Source organism: Zootoca vivipara, chromosome 10 (genome assembly GCF_963506605.1).
Source record: "Zootoca vivipara chromosome 10, rZooViv1.1, whole genome shotgun sequence".
Lineage (NCBI taxonomy): Eukaryota > Metazoa > Chordata > Lepidosauria > Squamata > Lacertidae > Zootoca > Zootoca vivipara.
The window spans coordinates 6221290-6245990 of NC_083285.1; the positions used below are offsets into that span (position 1 = coordinate 6221290).

At 40.8% G+C, this 24701-nt stretch overlaps 1 protein-coding gene across 2 annotated transcripts in view; it reads right to left on the reverse strand.

Moving 5' to 3' along the window:
- RELN (reelin) overlaps positions 1 to 24701 on the reverse strand; it is a 307444-nt gene that overhangs the window by 73386 nt on the left and 209357 nt on the right. For both annotated transcript variants that reach the window (XM_035127392.2, XM_035127390.2), the window contains 7 exons: positions 23636 to 23748; positions 15802 to 15939; positions 14929 to 15115; positions 10569 to 10774; positions 10015 to 10186; positions 8330 to 8530; positions 2183 to 2418 (listed from right to left, as the gene is read on the reverse strand). In XM_035127392.2, the coding sequence (XP_034983283.2) occupies positions 2183 to 2418; positions 8330 to 8530; positions 10015 to 10186; positions 10569 to 10774; positions 14929 to 15115; positions 15802 to 15939; positions 23636 to 23748 (1253 nt within the window). The remainder of the gene's footprint in view (positions 1 to 2182; positions 2419 to 8329; positions 8531 to 10014; positions 10187 to 10568; positions 10775 to 14928; positions 15116 to 15801; positions 15940 to 23635; positions 23749 to 24701) is intronic.

Sequence of the window (24701 nt, forward strand, 5' to 3'; positions counted from 1 at the left end):
AACATACAACAGTTACAGTTGACACATTGAGAGAGGTAACAGTACCCCATCTGTAATGTCAACAAGATGAATTTAATTATGCCGATCTGCACTCTTTCTGGGTTGGGGGATGTTGCTTCGATTTTGCTTCCCATTCCCGATTATTTTGCAGAACATAATGCTAAACAGACTGCCACTACTGATTTGGTGCTATTTGTGTTGGGCAAAGCAAACTCGTTAGTGTTGGCTTTGTGTGACTTGGCACTTCTGTTTGTTGGTTAATTAAGGGGAAATACTTAAACTGCAGCACACAGTGATTATTTGATACATTCTCACCATGAAGACACCAGCTCCCCCTGCTACACAGCATGCCATGCACTGTAAATATTTGTTAAGGCAGTAACAGAAGGAGCCAGTCTGAAAACTCTCACACACATTACAACAAAATATATTGGCCACTACTGCTAGCAAAAGAGAAGAGAGGGGCAGGAAAACTCATGAAATGAGCATGCACAAGTGTGTGTGCATGTGCATACATGCTTGAATCCCAAGATAAACTCCTACCTATGTCACACACTTTTTCTTTGGACAAGGCATTTAGGCTGCGATTTGCCCATCTCAATTCTGGAAAAGTCACTGAGACTGTTTTGGAAGGTGCTATTTGGTAGAACCGAAGGAATCTGTTCCTATCTGTAAAAATACTGTACTACAGTATTGCCATACTTCCAGAGAGTAAAAGCAATGACTAATACCATCTGAATCTATAGTGGATACAGTAGCTTGGGATTCTGGAGCTAATACAGCTTTCTATACAGCTCCTGTCCTAATTGCCATTTAAAATCCCTTGTAACTACATGTTTCCCTTCCAGATGCATTAACAACCTAGTATCTGTTCCTTTGAAATAGAGCTCATAGGTTGCCACACCATTTCAGCTGAAATGTTAAATGCTCCCCACACCCCTCTTCTCATCTGACATGGCCACACAGGGGAGACTGAAAGCTTAGTTCCCTGTTTTATACAGGCAAACTCCTTTCTTGTGGTTGTGCTCCTGGCCCCCCGTGTGCCTGTACTAACAAAATTTTATTTCTATGTCTGACCTGGGGGGAAACAAAACAAACTGGTTTGTTGATAATCCAGGATTAGAAACCATGGTTTCTTTCAACAAGCCATAATTTTCCAGCTATTCCCAAGTGTGAATTCCCATATGTTGTTGGACTACAACTTTCATCATCTGTGACCATTGGCCTTGCTCGCTGGGGGTGTTCGTTTAAACTGTTTTTAAGCCATATACTAATTCACCTATATCAAAAGCTGTTTCATAAAGTGAAAAGTGGTTTATATTTAGGGTGGCACTCAGCTAAGTGTTACTCAGAACAGACCAACTGATAGAAATGGCTCTAAGTTAGTCCTGTTCATTAATTTCAATGGGTATACTCTGAGTAAAACTGAGCTGAACGCCACCCTAAATAAATAAACAACCGGCTGCAGCATTGTGGACACGAGGCCCCAAATATTTCAGATGTCAGGCTGTTAAGAATGAAGAGAAAGTTTACATTTGGATTCTGTTTGCAGCTGTCAGACTGCAAATGGTGCACACAGGCACAACAGAGGTAGGAACCAAAGAAATCACACTGGATGATCTACTCTCTGTACTGGGTAGGCGCTTGCTATTGTTAGCCCTTCTGTTTCTGTTTGCAGCTGGGAGAATGTTTTGGATATTCTGAACCGGAGTTTTGCTCGCTCTGCACAGAGTCGTCTTCCTAGCACTCAGCAGCAGCAGCCAATGACACGGCACATTACACAGTAGCTCAAATGCCCTTCTGCTGCTTCTTTACCCAGGAGTAACTGTTTATGAAATTAATCCTATTGATATGGCTTATTTTATTCAGAGGGCTTATCGCTCTCCAGCCAGCCTTCCAGACCTAATTGATAATCCCAAAGAAAGAGAGAATACTAAGGAAGAAAATGTTATTTGTCAGGAACATGCTCTTTTCATTTTACTGCAGCTTGCATGTCTAAAAGATATTTTTTTGAAAAAAATAAAATGCTGTGCTTTATTTTGTTCTAATTTTATAAAGAAACTACTTTTCTGGGGTTTCTTCAACAATAGCCTGAAAATCGAGGTAGCTGCCAGATTCTTGCAGCCTAAAATAGAAACAAACAAAAAACCATTATGTGCCATAAGTTCATCACAACCAGTACCTGGAGGCAAGAGATCTTGGAATGACAATGGTAATCCTGGTCCAGTCTTCAAAGTCTCCTGTGTAATATGCGGTTGGCTCAGTCAGTTCTCGGGAGCTTCCTTCACATCCTTTAACCCCTGGCGATGCTGGGTAACAGCCTTCCTTTACTAATGACCAGTACAGGCCAGCATCATGGGAATACTGAAGGAGCACTGGAGCAGAACTACTGAACTGATCTGTGCAACCTATGTTCAGCTGCAAAATGAATTTTTTTTAAAAAAATCAGAAACAGAAAAGGTGGAAAATCAGAAGGGAGTGCAAATGTCAGATGTAGTGCTCTGTGTTTTATTTTTCTTAACTACTGATGTCTACATTTACATTTTTACATTTTACATTTACATTTATGAATCTGCCTGTCAGAGAACTTCCAGATAACTGGAGGGGGGTGCTGTTAGTTTCTGAAGTGATGATCATAACCTATTTTGTTAGTGTTACTCACTGTTTGAAGTGTGCTAAATATTATGACTCAAAGAAATTTGGGAGAGGGAAATGCCACTTGTTTTGGGTTTTTTTTTGTCTTAACTCCCTTAGCCCTTATGCAGTTTTCAACCTTTTTGAGTCCACAGTTCCCTTAACCAACTACATTTTTTCTGTGGCACCCCTGTGGGGCTTAGGAGCCCAGTTGTATCACCCCTTGCCTGCAGAGCTGGCAACCTCTCACTCTTTTTTTATAACACCCTCCCTTGGGGAATGCTCTCTCAGCCTCCTCCCCTGTCCTTGGGAGTCCTCTGGGCAGCTGCTGCCCCCCCCTGGTTTCTGAGCTGCCCCCCCTGCCCCAAAGAGAGGTGCCTCCCAGAGGCATCATTTGCCTGCTGAGCTTGTAGCCAGGGCTTCTGCAACAAACAGCTGTGCAAGCCTTGGGGAGGCAGAGATGCGAGAGGGCATCAGAGGAGGGAGGGGAGGAAAGAGGGACAGAGGCCAGTGTTGCCTGCGGAACCCCTGGCCATCATTCAAGGCACACTGTAATTGGGTATTGTGTGGTTTCTATACTAATTCAGAAGCATTGCATTTACCGTATCTCTAGGGGATTGTAGGGCACTGTCCCAATCGGTAAGCATTTACTGAAAGTACCATAACATCCCAGCTTAAACAAACAATCAAAAATGCACAGTATAGCCCTAGGAATGTTTACTCAGAAGTAAGTCTTACAGTGTTCAGAGTCTCGTTCGGACAACCCATTCATTGAGCATCCATTGTCCTTTGCTTGCACACAACTTACATGCTCTTTATTGACCATTCATTCTGATTTGCTTGCATGGAAGTTATATGTCTTCCCATCATTCAACCATTTACCCCAGACTTATTAGTGCATTTCCTTGCCACTTTCCTAGTGGCAGAAGTCTTATTTTTAAAGGGTATTTGTTGTGCCAGAGCACTTGAATACATTTTAATTGTGCCCTAAAATTCTTGAATACCTCCTGCAAAATATAGGATGTAGCCCAGGTGTGGGTGGGTGGAACTGTAGCCCTAAAAAAAAAGCATAAATGTGCAGGTGCAATTTACTCCAGACAGTAATGGTGCCTATGTTCTGAGGAAGAGGGAAGGGTACCATTCAAAGTGTGGAAAATGTGCTTCACCAAATTCTCCCCTTCCAAAACTTCAGATACAATTATGCGTTTATTTCTCAGAATTTCAGCTTTTAACCTGCTCTTGATTATTTATGTAAGCAAATGGTTTGGAAAAAGACCAAGTCATGCTTTTGATAAAGTTAAATAAGAGACATCAAATCAAGCGTAAGAAGAACAATGCATATTAGTTAACCCTCAGTACTTAAGGCAATACCTGTAGCTTGATTTAGCTACCGGTAGCTATTAACCTTATAGAAATGCTAACCTAATGTGTGAGCAACTTGTCAAATGAAAGGGGGAAAGTACAAATGCAAATGAAGCCTTCTCTGCTATGCAGAACATTGTTACCTGCTGCACTATGCAAATTCCTCAACCTGTGCATGCCTGGTCCTAGGGGTAAAAATGGTTACCACTCCTGTCTTAAAATATGTCATCCCAAAAAAGCTAATCTGATTTACATATATCAGAAGCTATTTGCTGAATTCAGAAATCCTATTAAGCCTCTGAGAGCAAAAACACGAATCTCCAGCAAAACAGTTTCCAGTTATGCTAATCCAAAGCAAGGGACAGGAGTCATGGCATGCCATGTTATGTTTTGCCTGCCCAGACTCAGGTTGAAACTCAGCTAACGCCAAGTGAAACCCAGTGGCAGCTGGTAGGGTGGTGGTGCTCACCTCATCTCTGAGCAGCTGAGTCACAATGTGGGGAGGTAGGTGTAGCGGAAATGCACCAGCTGGGCCAATCTGGTGTTCCTGTTGATGTGTTTGCTTGCTGCAAACCAAACTCTCTGATGTCTCCCCCTCTGCTTCCTGGTAAGCAGCAAAGAGCCAGCTGCCAGGAGGCCAGGTGAGTGCCACTGCCCCATCACTTTACCCACTTCTAATGAAACCTCTTTTCTGTCTGGGGACCCCAAGGAAACGTACTAATCAGCAAGCTCATTACTAGGGTTACCATACAATGTATTGAACAGGTTGTGGCCACTTTTAAGAGCTCTTTGCCCTAAATGAGCTTGGTAGTCACACTGCAAGCAGCTTCAGAAAGTCCCCTAGTTATGACTGCATTCTCCTCAGAGGGACTTAGAAGCACTTTGCAGTCTTTGCTTTCTGTTAGGTTAGTCCACTATTTTCTTAATTTGGAAGAAATAAAAATTTAAGAGCAGGGGGGTTATCACTGGTTTCCAGCTCCACAAACTCCATGTGGTGAATCTTGCCAGCTGGAAGACTCACACAACCCATTAACACAAAGATTGCATGTTTTGTTCCTGGGACAAAACTAATTCGTTTCTCTTGAATACTGTTTTAGGAATCTTCTTTTTCAATATTTGTGCCAATCGAATGGCCACATGTTTAAAGCCTCGTATTTCTGTGACTTCTGATGTTTTGAGTCCATTGCTGCTTAATAAAGCATAGTATATGTGGTTCATTTTAGCCTAAGGTTTTTTGGTGGGGAATTCACATGTTCCAAGGTGGGTGAGAGTGGATACAACTCAGGTACAAACTGCTTAGTGAAACCTGCAGCTCTGCAGAAGAGAGAGAAAGGGATAAAATAATTTTCCAGCATCTTTTGCCCCAAATCTCTCTCACAACACAAACTTCCCTCCAGAGTGAAACTGCTGGGTTGTTTTTTCTCCTCCTCTCCTCCACTTGGATGTTATCTCTATGCTGCAGAGAATGAGGTAGCAGTTCCACAGCGGAGGAGAACAGAACAGCCAAGCTTCTCCCTACTTTTTCCTTCCACAAATCTCTTACAGCAAGTGAGGGCCTGATAATGCTATATACCCTTTTCATTGTCATTGCACATGGGGTGAAGAGATTGGATGAAGAGATATGTGAAAATGACTCAAACATGCCAACAAGCAGACCCCGTCCCATTCAAGCCCAGGCAAAGGTTTGGAACTAGAGCTGCCGCTGCAGCCGTGAGCTGTAACAGTTTTTTACAGAGGGCCTGATGGCCCCACTTTGACGTGATGCTACTCACAGCCAGAGTTTGGAGCAGCCAGAGTTTGGGGCATGCATGAAGCTTGCTTCCTCCTTCCAAGAATTCAAGCAAACTTGCTCTGTAAAGATTTTTCTCTATTACGAAAAATACTACTGAACGCCTTAGTACTTGTTGAGGTTCCCTGCCCCCAGCAACTATAGGGGTAAACCTAAAGACTATTTTTTTGAGGATTTCTCAGGCACAGGCTGGAAATTTAGGTTCACACAATTGAAAGAGTTTAAAGTAAGATCTTACCCTAGCATGAGGTTAGGAAATTGAGAAGGAAATGCACTGAAAATTATGGGATGAATGATTAACAGGAAGACGTATAAATATCCTGCAAGCAAATCAGGATTAATGCTCATTGTCATGTAACCAGCCTGCAAACAAATAAAAACAAATGCTCAATAAAGGGTGGATATTGTATAACCTCTGAGTAAACTTTGTGCAAGCAAATCAGGATGAACACCAGGTTATTTGGAGGAGCCCCTGCTTCATTACCATCCATACAAATTTCTGTTCTTCCTTGCACTGAGCACTTGTGGAGACAGGAACTTTCAGCCAGAGAGTAGAACAGAAAGAGATGGAGGCTGAGAATTCCCCTCAGGGTCACTGTCTTTGCACAGTTTGAAGAGACCTTTACTGACTTTGATTCCAAAGGAGGATTAGTGACATTGTGAAGTTTGCTGTGCTATACGCTACTTTGGAAAAGCAAATGATACACGTAGGTAACCCCCAAAGTGGAAGTGTTTTAAAGAGAGTGTCACAAAAACCCCACAGTGAACACGAACACAAAGCAGTTCTCAGGTTGCGTGGCATTTCGTCACTGTAATGTCAAAGCGGAATGAGATTATTCTACAAATCTCCAGGCTCCTTGCCAACTTCCCTATTTGTAGAATGGTGGGAATTATATTTGAAAAGCTGCCTGTAAACATGTGATGTCTTTAATAATTCTGTTTGTAAATTATTCAGCGCCTGTATCCACCAATTATGTAAGGATCATGTATTTGTGGCTAGTTCATTAAAATTCTATTGCAGTCGATCCCTAGAATTCACAATGGGATTTCATTATAAACTCAATAAAATTTTGATTAGGGTTCAGACACAGCAGCTTGTCAAAGCACATAAACTTTCTTTTTCGTTACAGGTAGGTAGCCGTGTTGGTCTGGATCGAAGTAAAAAAAAAAAAAAAAAAAAAATTCCTTCAGTAGCACCTTAAAGACCAACTAAGTTTTTATTTTGGTATGAGCTTTCGTGTGCTTTAAGGTGCTACTGAAGGAATTTTTTTATTTTTCTTTTTCGTCTAACAGTTGGTTCTGACATTACAGGAATGATGTGACTGCCATTTCCCCTGACTGCAATACTTGCTGCTCCGGTGACAGTAAATCTTGAAGATCATGTAAGAGGGACAATCAACATGTTTACTATAGAAGAGGGGACAAACCCCACCACCTGAATAGGAAATATTTTCACAGGCAGAGCTAGGGTGTGTCATTTTAGGGGGTGAAACTAAATTTTTGCAAATTTCTACAGTGAAGTCTTTAAAATATGGGGCTTTTTGTGTGTGTGATGAATTCAAACCTGCTATTATTTTTGTGATTGGACAATATCTAACTTGGCAATTCTATGTTTTTATTTATTTACTTAATTTGTAGACCACCCTTCATCCTCAGATCTCGGGGCGGTTAGATGAAGAAGCACATAAACTTCTTTCAGAAGAATTTCAATTTTACCTTCTGAAAATATAAGTAATTCTAAGTTAATAATAAATACATAAAAATAAAAATACTATAAAGTATAACTGCAAGTAACTGGCGATCATTTTTTGAAATAATTTTTGTGCAATTTTACACACATTCTACTTACCAAGCAAAACTAAATTATATTAATTTAACCAGAATATCATTTGAATTCCCAAGTCACATTACAACTTTTTGGAATTTGAAAGCTGAAAAATTCAATACAGCTTACTGCCTGACATCATGGCAGCCAACCCTGGAGTCCTTGGCTGGGGCTGGCACTAGCTCCCTCCCTCCCTCCCTCCCTCCCTCCCTCCCTCCCACCCCCACCCACCAGCCTGTTCCTGTTCCTTCTCAATGGTTGATAGTCCCCCAATTTCCCTTCAGATTTCATTCCAATCAAATCTTGAACTAGTCCACCATTTTTTAGACTATGGTTTGGCTGTCTTTTCACCACACTTTGCAAGACCTGACCTTACCACTCTCCAATTTAAGTAATTACTTCCCAGAAATGTATACTGCAGTTGTACTTGTTCATATTTACAGTCACGTTGCTACAACAATCAACCTGGATGTGAGGATCTTGTATGTGTTCTGTGTGTGTGTGTGTGTGTGTGTGTATAATGTGGTGAAAGTGGCTAAACAAAAGTCTCCATATAAAGGCCAGAGATTACGGCTGAATTTCAATGGAAGAGAAAGTTTTGTTAGAGGTAAACATTTAGTTAAACATCTCAGAATCACAATCTGAATAGGTTCAGATGCTTGACCGAATAAGGTAAGGGTAATTAGCTTCATCTTAATTTAAGCTGTAATGATGTTTACCTTGAACTGAAGGACATATCCTGGTTTCAGTGTTAAATCCCGTGTCACTGCAAAGCGATCACCATCTGATTTCCCGAATATCATTGCTGATGGGGTGGCAGAACAGAAAGTTTCATTTTTGGGCATCCCTTCATTAGCTAACATCAGCCACACACTGAGCTGGTTCATAGGGTAATCAAATGCTGGTTTCTCATAGAAGTTCTGTTGGAAATATAAAGCAAAACAGAAAGAATTATGTCTCATTGTGACTAGTATAGGAGGATTTTGCAACCTGATACGCAAAGGAATTGAGCTGAAGTACTTGGATATAAAGAGATTTATGATGTGATCCTCACCACTTTTATGTGGACATAAATTCTGCTTGAATCAGATTTGAGATTGGTTCACACATGCATATGTGAATCAACTCCTTTGGAAAATACTGACTTTGAGATGAACTGAAGGTTTTATCACTGCTGTTGTTGTTTCATCACTTGATCTCAAGCGGTGAACATGCATGTGTGAGCTAGCCCTCAAATGCAAAGGCTCTTGCACATGATCAAGAGGACAAACACTATCCCATCAAAAGTCACAGCAGGGGAGACCACAGCCTCCTAAATAAATAAATAGATAATCCATTAAATGTCACAGGTGTGGGTAATGGGATGTGTATGTGTAGTTCCCATCATACAAGCAACATCTAAAAAAAAAAGTTCTTTGCAGCTATGGAACGACATCCTACCCAGTGTTTGCAAAAGCAATAGATGCAGCACCTAGTGAAATAACTTGAGTTATCCAGTAATATCTCCATAAAAGAAAGAAGACAAAACTGGTCCCACAAAATAAATATATTATATTGTAGGGGGAAAATAATCTGGAAAGGCCTGAAGTCAGTATATATAAAAACATACAAATACACACATGCACAATCAGGGCTGAAGTTCATTTGCTTTGTCTTTATTTGGAAATATGTTTCACTGAAATCAGTGCGACTCACAACTAAAATATACTGAGATGCCCACCTGGTTATATTCAAGGAATCAGTTTTCAGAGTTGCCTTACAATCTTTGACTTTTTGTCACAACATCCCACAAGATATACTGCTATATTCATGTGTCTTTATTTCTCTCACTCTCACAAATGGGCCACCCATTTGTCAATCACCTGAAATTGCAATGACATCAGGTGACCTGTTTTCACCCACATGGATGAAAATTAAATTGTGTGGATTCAGAAAGAGAAAAAGAGAAAGAGAGAGAGAGAGAGCGCAAAACCTGCAGCTGTTTAATATCAACCCCACAAAATACATCGAGCCATTGTGCAGGGCAACTGGAAGCCTGACAGGGGCTTATCGGTTTCAAATTGCCATGCAGGACTCTATGTAAACACTGACAATTAGGTGCCTTGGCTGAAGAACGGGCTAAAAATTGTTTACCGGTAAATAAAAATAGCATGTCACACATAGCATGCATGTATTATTTGCTCTAGAAAGCATTTGTGAGTTTGCATATCTGGCCACAAATACCTTCCCCTCTGAAGGAAATCAAATTTGATAGAAGCAGGTATAAGGAGGGCCTGGCACACATGTTGTACAATGTCTGCATTGGAAACAGAGCTTGGAGTATTACCACGGCATCTCTGGTTGCAATCATGCAATGTGAATTTTAATTTGACCCAGGAACTTCCTAGTTGCACTCGTGGCTTACCTGAGGTAAAGTGGGGTTAACGACAGGGATGACCTGCTTCAGTTTTTCTGAAAGAATTATGATGTCATCAATAGCCCACTGGTCATATCCTTCCCCTGAAAACACTGGCTGCCACCAGCGAAATCTAGTGCAGGGTGTCTTCGCAGCAGCAGGAAGTTCAAGGTAGACAAATCTGGATGCAAAGATTTCCAACATGTTTAAAAGGTTACATACTAGAGAGCTTGCACACACAGAATACCCGTGTGCTTGGATTATTTCACAATGTGTGTGTGTGTGTGTGTGTGTTTGATGACACATTTCTCTGACTGACACACTGTTTGCTGCTTAAAAATGTCATGTCACTTGAGTGAAAATGAACAGATGAATCATATGAGAGCTCATATTGCTTAGTTGTGGCTTAGAATGCTTCTAATTCAGCAGCCTATCCAAAGCAGAGTTCCACACAATCCCTTGAGTTTATCTATTATTGTTAGTGATAGAGTATGGCTAGCAATGCTGTGCTCTATATACAGAAACAGGCTTTAAAAATGCCCCACCATGGTCTGAACTGATACCTGGATTTGCTGAAGTCAGAGAAGTACATTTCTGCCAGAAGATGCCAGTTGATGCCTCCATTGTTGCTGTATTGCAACAGGATACCTTCCTCTCTGCTGTCTGGTTTGTTGCAGGAAGGACTCTCTCCACCTATCTGGATGTAAAACTGGACAAAGTCTACCCACGCAGTGTCCAAATCCAAGCTTACCAGTTGCCTCTTTCCAGCCTATAGTATGCAAGGGACAAAGGAGGGGGACGATGACACAAAACAAAGCTATTGAGATAGCTAATATTTGTAGTAAAGGACAACAACAGGGACACTTATTCTATATTTACTTCAAATGTATGGGATATTAAGTGGATATTGTGAATCCGAGATTATCAAAGAACTGTGTGGTCATGGCATCCACAAACTGAGGGTGCCAGTATGTACTTCAGATGGCAAAGCCTCAGTAAATGGACCAACCTAATATTATTGGTAGGGATATAGACTGTGCATATATGAAACATAGGGGAGGACAATAGCAGGTGCAATCTGTGGGAAGTTCTAATCACACAATGTGAATGAGCCATTGTCTGTCAAAGTTGGAAATATTGGCTTGGAAGAAGAAATAGCTTGACCTAGTGTAAGGCAGCTCCTTCTGTTCCAGGGTACCTACACATTAGGAACTTAAACACAGAAATTCATATAGGATTATACAGTCAGGGATATTTCTCCTACTGTAGCTTGAATACAAAGGCCTATTTCAAAACCAAAAATCCTGAGCTAAGTACTGTATACAAAAGCCATTTGGTTAGGTCAAAACATGTTTGTCATTTTGATGATGGCCTTCCCATGACAGCTTTCAGAAGTTATCCTCAGGAACCTCCAAGGCCTGCTGACAGACATCTGACAAGATCTATGTGGGCATTGAGTGACTAGAATTTATCACTTGGATTTAAACTGCCTGATACACTTAAAATAAATAAAAAGTCAGCAGAAATACATATTATGTTCCTTTCAGGGGACAATAAGGTATATTTGACCTCGATCTGCCTGCCAAGAGCAAGGCTTCCTATTCAAAGTTATCATTCAGACAATTCAATACCTGCATCGGTTTTTGAATGGTGGATCATCATTGGACCCCCAAAGTCAGAGCATGAATCACCGTATGAATATTTGGTCACAGAGAAGCAAAATTTGAACAATTTTTCCCCAGCTCAATTTTTTTGTGGAGAAGTGAGAATAATTGGAAGGTTTTTTTAGGCTACAGCATCCTGTCACCATATAACACCTCTGTTGAGGGAGCCGCACTGGCTGCTGTTTTGCTACTAGGCACAGTTAAAGGTTTTGCTTTTAGCATTTAAAGTCCTAAACCACTTGGGACCAAGTTACCAATGGGATGGAAGCATCCCATAGAGCCCTGCATGGCAACCATCCCCCTCAGATGGGGTCCTGCTGGAAACTATCATATTCTCCCAAGGGGCACTAAGTTTATAACCAGAAACTGGGCTGTTAGTGTTGAAGCCCCAGTCTCCTGGAATCAATTTCCAGCTGAAATCAGACAGGTGCCTAATCTTTAGGTGTCTACTGAAGGCATTTTTTTTTTGTTTAAGAAGGGTTTCCCTGAGGTGACTCAGGGATTTATGGAATATCCACTGTATATTTGCAGAAATGATTTTTAGAAGCTGTATTTTGTGTGTGCATTTTATCTCATTTCTACCTCGTTGTACACCCCTTTGGTGGCTTCAGGCTGTGAAGCAGTTTATAAATGGGTAAAATAAATAAGCAAATGTAGAATGTGTAAGCTTCCAGCGGCTGGGATCCATTTGGGGATAGTCTGATTTCCTGAGGAAAGCACAGAGGACTCCATCTCTCATGTGAAGAGTATATACAATGCCGGAAAGAACAGCTGTCTGTGTCATACTTCTAACATGAGAACCACTCCATCAATGGTTTGAGGCAGTACATAATTAAAGTTAATTATAAAAAAGGTCTCCAGTTACAGAAATCACAAAGGAAATGAGAAGGAAGGCTAATTAAAAGGAACAGCATTCTTCAAATATGATTACAGACAATTAAAACAGAGTGTAAGGTAAAATCCAGAGTGGATGTTCTGTTTGCACAATGGCTTTTGATCCAGCAGAGGAACCCAATAAAGTAAGAGAAGGTGCAATTCAAACTGATTCTTCTTTACTGAAACTGGCCCCTGTGTCACCCCTGTCCCAGAGGATTGGAGGAATCTCCATAACAGCATGAAGGGTGTGTGCTGGGAACTGGGGGCGGGGGGCGGCAGCAGTGGAAAGAGAATCAGCAAAATTGCCGTTCCTTGTCTTATATATGCAGTTTCCAAAACTGGATCAAAAGCTTTTCCCCTAGCACAATTGCATTTCACTCATAAAACAAACATAAGCTGGGTACAAAACAAAATTTGTTAGTAATACAGTGGATGCTCGGGTTGCGAACATGATCCGTGCGGGAGGCACATTCACAACCTGCAGCGTCGTGTCTGTGCACGCGCGGGCCGTGATTCGGTGCTTCTGCGCATGTGCAAAGCGCAATTTAGTGTTTCTGTGCATGTGCGAGCGCCGAAGCCCGGAAGGAACCTGTTCCAGTACTTCTGGGTTTGGTGCAGTGCGCAACCCGAAAACACACAACCTGAAGCATATGTAACCCGAGGTATGACTGTAATTGAAATTGAAACATGCATTTCCTATATCAGCAAAAATTCAAATAAACTAACCTTTTTTTAAAACAATTTAAAGGCAACACACAAATAAAGCCTTTTATTTAAAATAGCACATGTATCAACCTGGGGCTAGTGATGCTAAATGCACATGGCTTAAACAAAGACATCTGTAACTGAGGAAAACTGTTGCAGAAACTAGTTAAAACAGTGCAGCACATCATCAGAGATCTACAACCTCTTCTAGACAATGACAGCTCCCTTTCTCAAGCTCTGGGAGGAAGACCCTCCATTGCCTACAGACAGCCACCCAATCTTAAACAACTCCTCACCCGCAATAATACAACCACCAGACTTAACATGGACACTGGTACCAGAGCTTGCAATAAACCCAGATGCCAACTTTGCTGTCACATACACCCGGACAACGCCATTACTGGCCCCAACAACATCAAACATACCATCTCAGGACTATTTAATTGCTCATCTTCTAACACTGTGTATGCCATCAAATGCCAACAGTGCCCTTCAGCTCTCTATATTGGACAAACAGGCCAAACCCTACGCCAAAGGATAAATGGAAATAAATCTGACATCAGGAATCACAAGACAGAGAAACCAGTAGGAGAACATTTCAGTCTCCCAGGACATTCTATACAAGATCTCAAAGTAGCTGTCTTATTACAGAAAAATTTCAGAAACAGACTGGAAAGAGAAGTTGCTGAATTGCAACTTATTACCAAACTTAAAACCATGGAGAGACCTGGTCTGAATAAGGACCCTGGATTCTTATCTCATTATACATGACCAAGCTTTCTTTAGCACCTCACCCCTTGCTTTTTCCTGCAAGACCAATTGCAGTCGTTAACAGTCGTCAACAGGTTTACCACTCCTATCAGCCAATCACCCATTCCCACCACCCTTCTGAGTAATACCCCTCCCCACCCTCTGACTATACATAAGGGTCTGGTGACTTCTGTTTCAGTGTATCTGAAGAAGTGTGCATGGACACGAAAGCTCATACCCATGACAAACGTAGTTGGTCTCTAAGGTGCTACTGGAAGGAATTTTTTATTTATTTTTTGTTTCGACTACATCAGACCAACACGGCTACCTGCCTGTAAGCAGAAAATACTCAAACACATAGAAAGGCAATTTGTATTATAGCATGTTTATTCCAATTTTACAGATTGAGAAATGTAAATAGACCACAAGTCATGTGCAGTTTCAATGCTGGAGCCACACAAACCATGGTCCATATCTTAACCAGGATTTGGAAGGGTGGGAGAGCTGAAATGGGACACAGGGACCAAACATCTAGGCTTCAGCCTCAAATAGCAGTCAATCACTCCATTCCAGCTATACCTTCCCTTGCTTCCCAGTGCTGAAATTGGGGCAGCATTTTCACAACCCCCTGCTAGCTGGTCCCCCAGACACATCCAATGCGACCCCATACATCTGTGAGATTTGGTCCACAGATAATAAACAAAGACCCAGCTTATGCTTTAAATATCAGGAGATCCTGGGTCTGCATTCCTGTTGTTGTCGTTTTTAAGTAAAAACATTGGTGGGCCACAGGGATTTTCGGTTTTATTTTAAAAATAAATTTAAACTCACTTTTAATCTTGTATCACAGTGTTGACTTCCTTACTAGTTACACCATATATAATTTAAGTATGCATAAATGTGTATTAAGGTGTATGTACACATATACCTTGTTGAAATAGAGAGAGGATCCAGATGAGATGACTCCACAGCCTTCCTCTGGTTTTACAATCTCTCCACCAATCACTTCCTGCCATCCTGATTCTAAACTGTTTGGATTCTCAAAATCAGACATTATTGTTGAAGGGAGATTATTTGCAGGGTGACATTCAGCGCCTTGATACCCAGAATCACATCTGTAGAGAGGGGAAAACATATATTGCTTGAAGAAAGACATAAGTGTGCAAACAACCTTGCCCCATGTATGTGAACAGAGAGCTTGATAATACAGTGGTACCTCTACTTACGAATAACTCTACTTACGAATGTTTCTACTTACGAATGGAGCTCCGTCCGCCATCTTGGATGCGGTTTAGATAGGATTTTTTCTACTTACGCATTTTTTCTCCCAATGCATTCCTATGGGATTCGACTTACAATTTTTTTTGACTTACGGATGTGCGTTCAGAATGCATTAAATTCGTAAGTAGAGGTACCACTGTATTTAATAATACTAATACTACTAATAATTTATTATTTATATCCCGCCCATCTGGCTGGGTTTCCCCAGCCACTCTGGGTGGCTTCCAACAAAATATTAAAATACAATAGTCCATCAAACATTAAAAGCTTCCCTAAACAGATGGACGGTTCTTTTTCCATATGAAGAAAGCAGATCGTGAAGATTCCTGTCCTAAGATGGCAGGAAAGTCCTGCCTCCCTCACTAGATGTATTTCATCCAGTGCGCTGCAATGCACAGGCAACTCATGGCAAGTTAGGGTCTTCCTATGCCCCCAGACACTGGATCTGCTGGCTTTTGGAATAAATAACTGCAAGGCCATGAACAACAACTCATCCACGACAAGAGCAAACACGTGGTACCTGCAAACACCATGGTCACACCAGCCATGCCCATTGCACATGTTTGGGCACTGCTGCCCAATGTATATGTTGTCTAAAGCCCATTCATCTTGCGCTGTGTAGTAGCACTGACTCCAACGAAAACGTGTAGCACTGGACCTAAAAGAAAAAATATATATGTGTGTGTGTCATTAATAAAACACACAGTATATAAGCCCATTTCTCATAAGCAGTTTTGAGATTTTATTTCAATCAAGTGGCACATGAATTCTGTTAAATAAATAACCATAGCATATTGTATAAGAGTTTGCAAATTAAACGATGACATTTCAAACGAGAAATATATAAAAACTGGTTTTCAGAAAATAGTGCCTTCAATGGAATCCTGGAGACTGGAAAGAAAATTGGTACTCACAGACTGTTTCTGAAGTGGAACTATTTGATACATACATAGAACAAAATTTAGCAACAATTGAGAAGTGATGCCGGAATGTTCAATACCCTTAAATGTGTTCCAGAAACTAACTAACTAACTAACTAACTAACTAACTAACTAACTAACTAACTAACTGTATTTATTTATTTTTACCCTTAATGTGTTCCAGAAACTAACTAACTAACTAACTTTATTTATTTATTTTTACAAAGTGTGTGTAAATATGTGTATGTGTATACATATTCACACACACACACACACACACACACACACACACACACACACCAGTACCTTCCATTGAAAAATATTGTTGAGGACTACCGGTATAAGTAAAAAAGGTAAAGGTAAAGGGCCCCTGACCATCAGGTCCAGTCGTGTCCGACTCTGGGGTTGCGGCGCTCATCTCGCTCTATAGGCCAAGGGAGCCGGCGTTTGTCCGCAGACAGCTTCCGGGTCATGTGGCCAGCATGACAAAGCTGCTTCTGGCGAATCAGAGCAGCGCACGGAAACGCCGTTTACCTTCCCGCCGGAGCGGTCCCTATTTATCTACTTGCACTTTGATGTGCTTTCGAACTGCTAGGTTGGCAGGAGCTGGGACCGAACAACGGGAGCTCACCCCGTTGCAGGGATTCGAACCGCCGACCTTCTGATCAGCAAGCCCTAGACTCTGTAGTTTAACCCACAGTGCCACCTGGGTCCCACCGGTATAAGTAGTAACATATAATTAAGTTTTAAAAATTATTAAATTGAACTAAATACAATAAAAATCTGTACCCATCCAACCAATGAAGTGTTTTCTCCTATCCTTTCCTATATAGTTTAGCAGTTTCATACTAATGGAGATTTGGACTGATCCTGGTCTTGTGGCGAGGGAGTCAAGATTTGTTTTAGTCAATGACTAGGACTAGGACTATGCTTAAAATTCTACAAGGCAAGCTTAAGCAGTATGTGGACTGAGAACTCCCAGAAGTGCAAACTGGATTTCGAAGGGGCAGAGGAACCAGAGACCAAATTGCAAACATGCGCCACTGGATTATGGAGAAAGCTAGAGAGTTCCAGAAAAACATCTACTTCTGCTTCATTGACTATGCAAAAGCATTTGACTGTGTTGACCACAGCAAACTATGGCAAGTTCTTAAAGAAATGGGAGTGTCTGATCACCTCATCTGTCTCCTGAGAAATCTCTATGTGGGACAAGAAGCTACAGTTAGAAGTGGATATGGAATAACTGATTGGTTCAAAATTGGGAAAGGAGTACGACAAGGCTGTATATTGTCTTCCTGCTTATTTAACTTATATGCAGAATTCATCATTTGAAAGGCTGGACTGGATGAATCCCAAGCCGGAATTTAGATTGCCAGAAGAAATATCAACAACCTCAGATATGTATGCTGATGACACAACCTTGATGGCAGAAAGTGAGGAGGAATTAAAGAACCTTTTAATAAGGGTGAAAGAGGAGAGCACAAAATATGGTCTGAAGCTCAACATCAAAAAAACCAAGATCATGGCCACTGGTCCCGTCACCTCCTGGCAAATAGAAGGGGAAGAAATGGAGGCAGTGAGAGATTTTACTTTCTTGGGTTCCATGATCACTGCAGATGGTGACAGCAGTCACAAAATTAAAAGACGCCTGCTTCTTGTGAGAAAAGCAATGACAAACCTAGACAGCATCTTAAAAAGCAGAGACATCACCTTGCCGATAAAGGTCCGTATAGTTAAAAATATGGTTTTCCCAATAGTGATGTATGGAAGTGAGAGCTGGTCCTAAAGAAGGCTGATTGCCAAAGAATTGATGCTTTTGAATTATGGTGCTGGAGGAGACTCTTGAGAGTCCCATGGACTGCAAGAAAATCAAACCTATCCAGTCTTATGGAAATCAGCCCTGAGTGCTCACTGGAAGGACAGATCCTGAAGCACAGGCTCCAATACTTTGGCCACCTCATGAGAAGAGAAGACTTCCTGGAAAAGACCCTGATGTTGGGAAAGATTGAGGGCACAAGGAGAAGGGGACGACAGAGGACAATATAGTTGGACAGTGATCTTGAAGCCAGCAACACGAGTCTGACCAAACTGCAGAAGGCAGTGGAAGACAGGAGTGCCTGGCATACTCTGGTCCATAGGATCACGAAGAGTCAGACACGACTAAACAACAACAACAAAGGACTAGTTCCAGAAACAGAGATCTGAATGGAGTCCATATTGAAAAATGACCATCTTCAGGCTGCAATCCATTTACAGTAGAATATTACTTTATATATTATATAACATAATCATCTTCTATACCCTATGCAGTCTGAGCAGTGGAAGGGGCTTTTAAAGGGTTAAGGATAACTAATCCATGTGAATAAGCTTGAATACATATACTACAAAATCCAGTTTCCCATTATTCCACCTACATTTAGAAAGTGAAACTAAATTACAATAAACTTTTCACTCTGAATGACAATTTTCAGGTCAATCCTGAATTGATGCTTTTCAAAGAAAATGTTTGATGTGTCCTTACACATGCGGGGTTAATGTTCAGGGGCGGTTTTCTAGCTTTAATGATGTTCCCTTGGCAGAGAATGCATTTACAGGATAACTCATAATGACTATGGATGACTCATTCTAGCCTATCAAATCCGTTACTCATCTCTTAAGGACTCCCTAATGACACAGAGGCACAACTGCTAATAAATGTCCACAGTGAGCCCTTTATTGTTTATCTTGTCAATGATCTGAAGATAATGGGTCATTGATTCCTGTCCTAGAATTCATTTACTGTCTTAGAATGGTGTTTCCAGAAGTCACTGCGGTACACCAAAGAGAGAGATCCCTGAGCAAGCCTCATAAACATCAATGAAGTCAGAAGAGACTAACCACAAGCTGTAACATCCCAAATCCAATGAGGAACATGAAAGATTGTTTGCTTGCTTGTGAAATCCTACAGTTTGTTTTTCTCTTTCATATCTAAAAGGAGTGTTCTAAGTTTTGGTGCTGGTGTTACATTTTGGCATTTCCTCATTTATTTATTTTTAATGATAGTGACAAAAATGATGCCTTTAAAATAAATTAATGCTATTTTTGATCTTGTATTAAAGTTGCCCCTGCGAACTTCTGTTGTTTCATACTGTTTAAATTGTTTAGTATTCCTGGGAGTTTTATGGTTGGCTAATTGTTTTACTATTTTTGATATGCTGTGAACTGCCTAGAACAGGGCTTCTCAAACTTTCCACCTCCAAGACCCACTTGAGCCAGCTGAAAGTTACTGAGGGCACGGACAGGGCCAGCCACAAAATGGTGGGAGATGTTTATAAAGAATGTGAGTCCTCTAGTTAAAAAGAAAAACACAAATCACTCCTCAATATCTGATATCAGAGAACCTGAAGGATCATAGAACTGTGTAGTTGGAAGGGACCACGAGGGTTATCTAGTCCAACACCCTGCAATGCAGGATTTTTTTGTTCAACGTGGGGCTCAAACCTACATCCCTGAGATTAAAGACTCAGTGCAATATACAAATGTGACACTAGATGGCAGCAGCAAGCTATGGCAAATTCAATATATTTTTCAAAACTTTTTTTAAAAAAGCATTTTCACAGTGTTTTTTGTATGTGTGTAGCTTCCACCTAAGAGTCTCATGCTCTACCAACTGAGGGAGAAAGTTTGAGAATCCTTATGAAAATGATCAGGTAGTTTGGGGTAATAAAATAAGTTGCAGTTAGGTAGCAATCCTGTACACAAATGTCTGGAATAAAGTCCCATTAAACTCAATGGGGCTTACTTCTCTCTACATTAGGGTGTCCATAAACCCTACTTTACAAAGGACAGTTCTCTGTTTGAAAGAGTCCTGTATTTGAAGGGCAATCTGATCCAAGTCCTGCGTAAAGATAAAAACAGGACAGCAGGGGGAAAGGAGATCTAAGAGGGAGGAGCAGGGACCTTGTAGCTGCATTGTATTTCCATTTAAATTTGTGTCATTATTTCTAAATTTGCATTTATACTTATATATGAGCACATGCAAATGTTATGCAAATGTGTGCCTTCTTTCATCCCCCTTTTTTGGTGAGGTCTTTCCTCTGTTGGTGATGAGCAAGCATCCTCCCTACTGTATGCGGGTTGCATTGCTGGATTCTTACATAGGTGAAAAGAACATTTTGAAAACACAGCAAGGTTTAGGCCCCACCTCTTGAAATAACAATAAAAAAATCCTCCTCCTTCACCTCCCCTTTACATTTTGAAAGCTACGCTTTACCTCCAGGTGACAGCACCATATGAGGATTACTGTATTTAGCACAGCAATTAACAATTTTACAACTGCTTGGCCATATTAATTAAGAAACTTAAAATGAAAGGGTGAATGTCAGCTGCATTCTCATTGATAACAATTGGTTGCTTGGGCAATTACCACTTGGCAACTTCATAGAACAAGACTGTGTGGCAATATGAGTTTGGTTACAGTGCTCAATCTGCCATTTACTAACGTTTAAAACTATGTTATGCTTTGCACTGTGACTGCGCCCCCCTGTGCCCCCTGTCCTTTCGCTTCCTCACTTCTTTTCATATCAAATCAACTCTGTGTCAGATTTAAGCTTTCCTTATATATCTACAGCTACAAAGTCTTAAAGGAAATTAATCTAATTTTGAAATACAACAAATAGCGTTCCTTTCAGGCAAACCACAAAGTATGTTTTGTTATACTGGATTTAACATAAGATAATGCTGGTTCTTTTCAACTATTAGGAGAGACTAAGGACCCAGGGCTGATGAAATTATATTTGCTTCCTTCAGAGTTACTGTTAATTACATTTACCCAATTATCCTGCAACTCAGCCATTAGGTGTTGATTTGTTTATGAAGGCAGCAACTGGCAGCTGTTTGTATCTCATTAAGCCTGTTCTTATGTAAATGCCTTCCATAAAAGTGAAATTAATTTTCATCAGTGTTAGAAACGTATAATTCATGTACAATACAGTCCAAAGAGCAGGTGCATCCAGCCGATATTTTCAGCACAAGTAACCCGTGCCACATATTTTCCATCCCAGCAGATCCCGAGTTACACAAGGAGCCTCTAAAACCTTGTGTGCTCAGATGTGCTACATTTACAGGTGCATATGTTGCTGAAAAAACAACAGGGCATTCAGGACAGCTTATGGCAAGGAAAGTCATTGCCTGCTTAAACTACTTTGATTTGTGGTTGAGAAAGAGGAAGCATCCAGACCTTTATCAAAGCACACACATTATCTGAACATAGGATCTCCTTGACCCTGCAACATCTTTCACCCAGACCCTCCAAGTGTACTTATTTTCCAGGGACAGTCCTGGATTTACAGAAGCTGTCCCAGTTTCTGATTTGATCCTGGAATGTCCCACTTTTCTGTAGGATGTCCCTATTTTCATCAGAGAAATGTTGGAGGGTATGGAGTTATCCAACCCTCCAGCCATTTGAAGGTAGCCCTGTATAGGGAAGTTTTCATATATGTTGGAAGCCACCCAGAGTGGCTAGGGCAACCCAGTTAGATGGGCAGTGTATAAATAGTAAAAAAAAAAATCATGATATTATTATGGAATAGAATGTCCCTATTTTCATCGGAGAAACAGTGAAAGGAACCTAGAAGGAACATGGGGCACTGCATGAGTTAGATGTCCACTCCCAGTCTCTCTCTGGGTAAAAAGGTGAAATTAAATCAGACCCTGAGAGGTTTCAGACCAGTTCTTTATTTCCTAAAAAATACATGATCGTTTTTAATACGGGGTACACATTATAATACGGTATAATGCCATCACATGGAAAGAAAATAATAATTGATGAGGTAAGTAACAGAAAAGTACATCCGAGTCATTTGTTATACAGAGAAATGGCCAAATGCAGGGAAATGAAACTATGTTATCTATCTTGGCCTGATTTCCAATTGCTGTGATGCACCGGGTTTGAAGATAACCAAAGAATAATGCTAATTGATTCATTTCATTCTCAATAGAAGGAAGCCATAAAGGGTTTATAAAACTGAAACCTATCTAGTTTAAAAAAATAACTTCAGAGTTATTGTGATTACAAGACCAAAGAACAAAGTAGAGGAATCTTCTGATTATTTGTTTGTTTTGGAAATGAATAAATGGAATAGCTATAAAATATTTATAGAAACTGGTGATTAATAAATGTACTTGCATTGCTTTGGTCATGGAAATTGCTAATAAAAACCTTATGATTGTTACTAATTCAGAGCATAATAGGAAAAGCTAAGCTTTACTGGTTCCCTTTGATTTCAATAATAGAGCTAAGTGTGTGCTTAAATATTTCCACCTGATACCAAGAAGAAAAATGAATTGTTTTTTCAAGGAATTGCATTGCCCAAAACAAAAAGTATGACACTGATCCTGAAATGACGTTTGGGCCTATGCAGCATTAATTTCCTATCCCTCCTCTAATCAATTCATTGTAACTGGGTTACAATATAATAATAATAATAATAATAATAATAATAATAATAATAATAATAATAATATATTATTTCCACCCTGCCCATCTGGCTGGGTTTCCCCAGCCACTCTGGGTGGCTTTCAACAAAACATAAAAACTTCCCTAAACAGGGCTGCCTTCAGATGTCTTCTAAAAGTCGGATAGTTGTTTATTTCCTTGACATCTGATGGGAGGGCATTCCACAGGGCAGGCGCCACTACCGAGAAGGCCCTCTGCCTGATTCCCTGTAACATTGCTTGTTGCAGTGAGGGAACTGGACCTCAGTGTCTGGGTTGAATGATGGGGGTGGAGACGCTCCTTCAGGTATACTGGGCCGAGGCCATTTAAAATATCAATACATGATATCAATAAACCAAAAACCATGCAATCATTAAAACCATTTAAAAGAATAATTAGCAGCAATTATTAATGGATAATATCAACATTTTGACACAACTGTTTCACGCGTCTAAATTCCCTGAGCAACAGGAAGTTGCAGAGATCTTTACAGGCACAGTTAACCTGTGGCACCCACTCCATTTGTCAATTTATTTTATTTTATTTAAAATATTTTTCTCACCACTCCCACCAGCCCTCTACTGTGATTTTGTGATGCCAAAAGCCTATTGTGACTCCCTAAGACATCCAAAAGGTGCCTTTTAAAAACACATGAATTGTGCCACACCAGCTAGAAGATTTTGGCCATAGTCATGCTGACAGGTCTAAGAAAAAAGATAATCGCCCTTGACTTACAGGATCAAGGTGGGTGTTTCTGATGAGAGCGTATTGTAGACTTATGTCTTTTGTAATAAACAACTTATTTGAAAAACATAAAATAAAATAGGAAGCTTCCAATAACAGAACAGCATGGCTGCTATAACTCTATAAATGTAATTGGACCGTAAAGGTAATTTGGACAACCGTCATATTTGCATGAAAGACAGCAGGATAGGTTCATTAGGAAAAGCAGATACTACCATGTTTTCTGAGGTAAAAGTACTGTGATTCTCCTCCACTTCGTATATTCACTGGAATGGTAGATGCTTGCTGGTGTAAACTCCTGGCAGCTAGGCATACTTGGAAGACATTCCTTAGGGTGGAAAGGGGTGGGGGACAGGACACACAAGAATGTCAGGATTAAAGTGAAGACATTAAAATTAACTTTAAAAAAAGGTGTGAGGGTTATTTAACCAATAACACTCACTACAAGAGAGGGGAACATCAGACTTCCCTCTTTGGTCCTTGAGACTCTACAGAGGCCACACGCCATCCTCAGACACAGTGTTTCCCCTCAGGGCTCGTCCCTCATGGGCCTTGCTTCACTTTCTGCTTTTGCTTGGCTGAATTGTCTCCTTGAACTTTAATAATAATTTATTCCTTGGCTTGATGAAGGCTTGGGAGGAGCTAGTTTAAAAGCTAGTCTCCTTTTGCCCCTGACCCCACCTACTGCTAGTTTGTGTCCCCTGTAAAGTTACCCTGAAGTGAATGTATTCCTCGGGCTGAAATGGCTTCCCAATCCTGTGCTACAATATTTCTGTCATGAATAAAATACCTCATAAGGCATCAAAACGGTATCCTTTCATCCAGGGATGGACACTTTCTAGATCAGTCATCCCCAAACTGCGGCCCTCCAGATGTTTTGGCCTACAACTCCCATGATCCCTAGCTAACAGGACCAGTGGACGGGGAAGATGGGAATTGTAGTCCAAAACATCTGGAGGGCCAAAGTTTGGGGGTGCCTGTTCTAGATCCTCCGGGGCCATTCTACACCTCAGGCATTGATTCTGGGGTCAGCCCTCCCCCCAGATGGAGATATAATAATGTTGGCATTATCCAGCACTGGCAGAATAAAGTTGCTTTGAGGGCTGGATTCTTTCCATGTTTCATTGGAATAATACCTGAGTTTCCTCAGAGGCGGTTTTGGGGTAGCATGATAGGTTCGACCACACTGGGCACTGCACTGTACTGCAGGGGGTGGAACAACAATGGTGTAAAATGGATCACAAGAGGCTGGGGCAACAAATTTTAGCGTTACACAGGGCA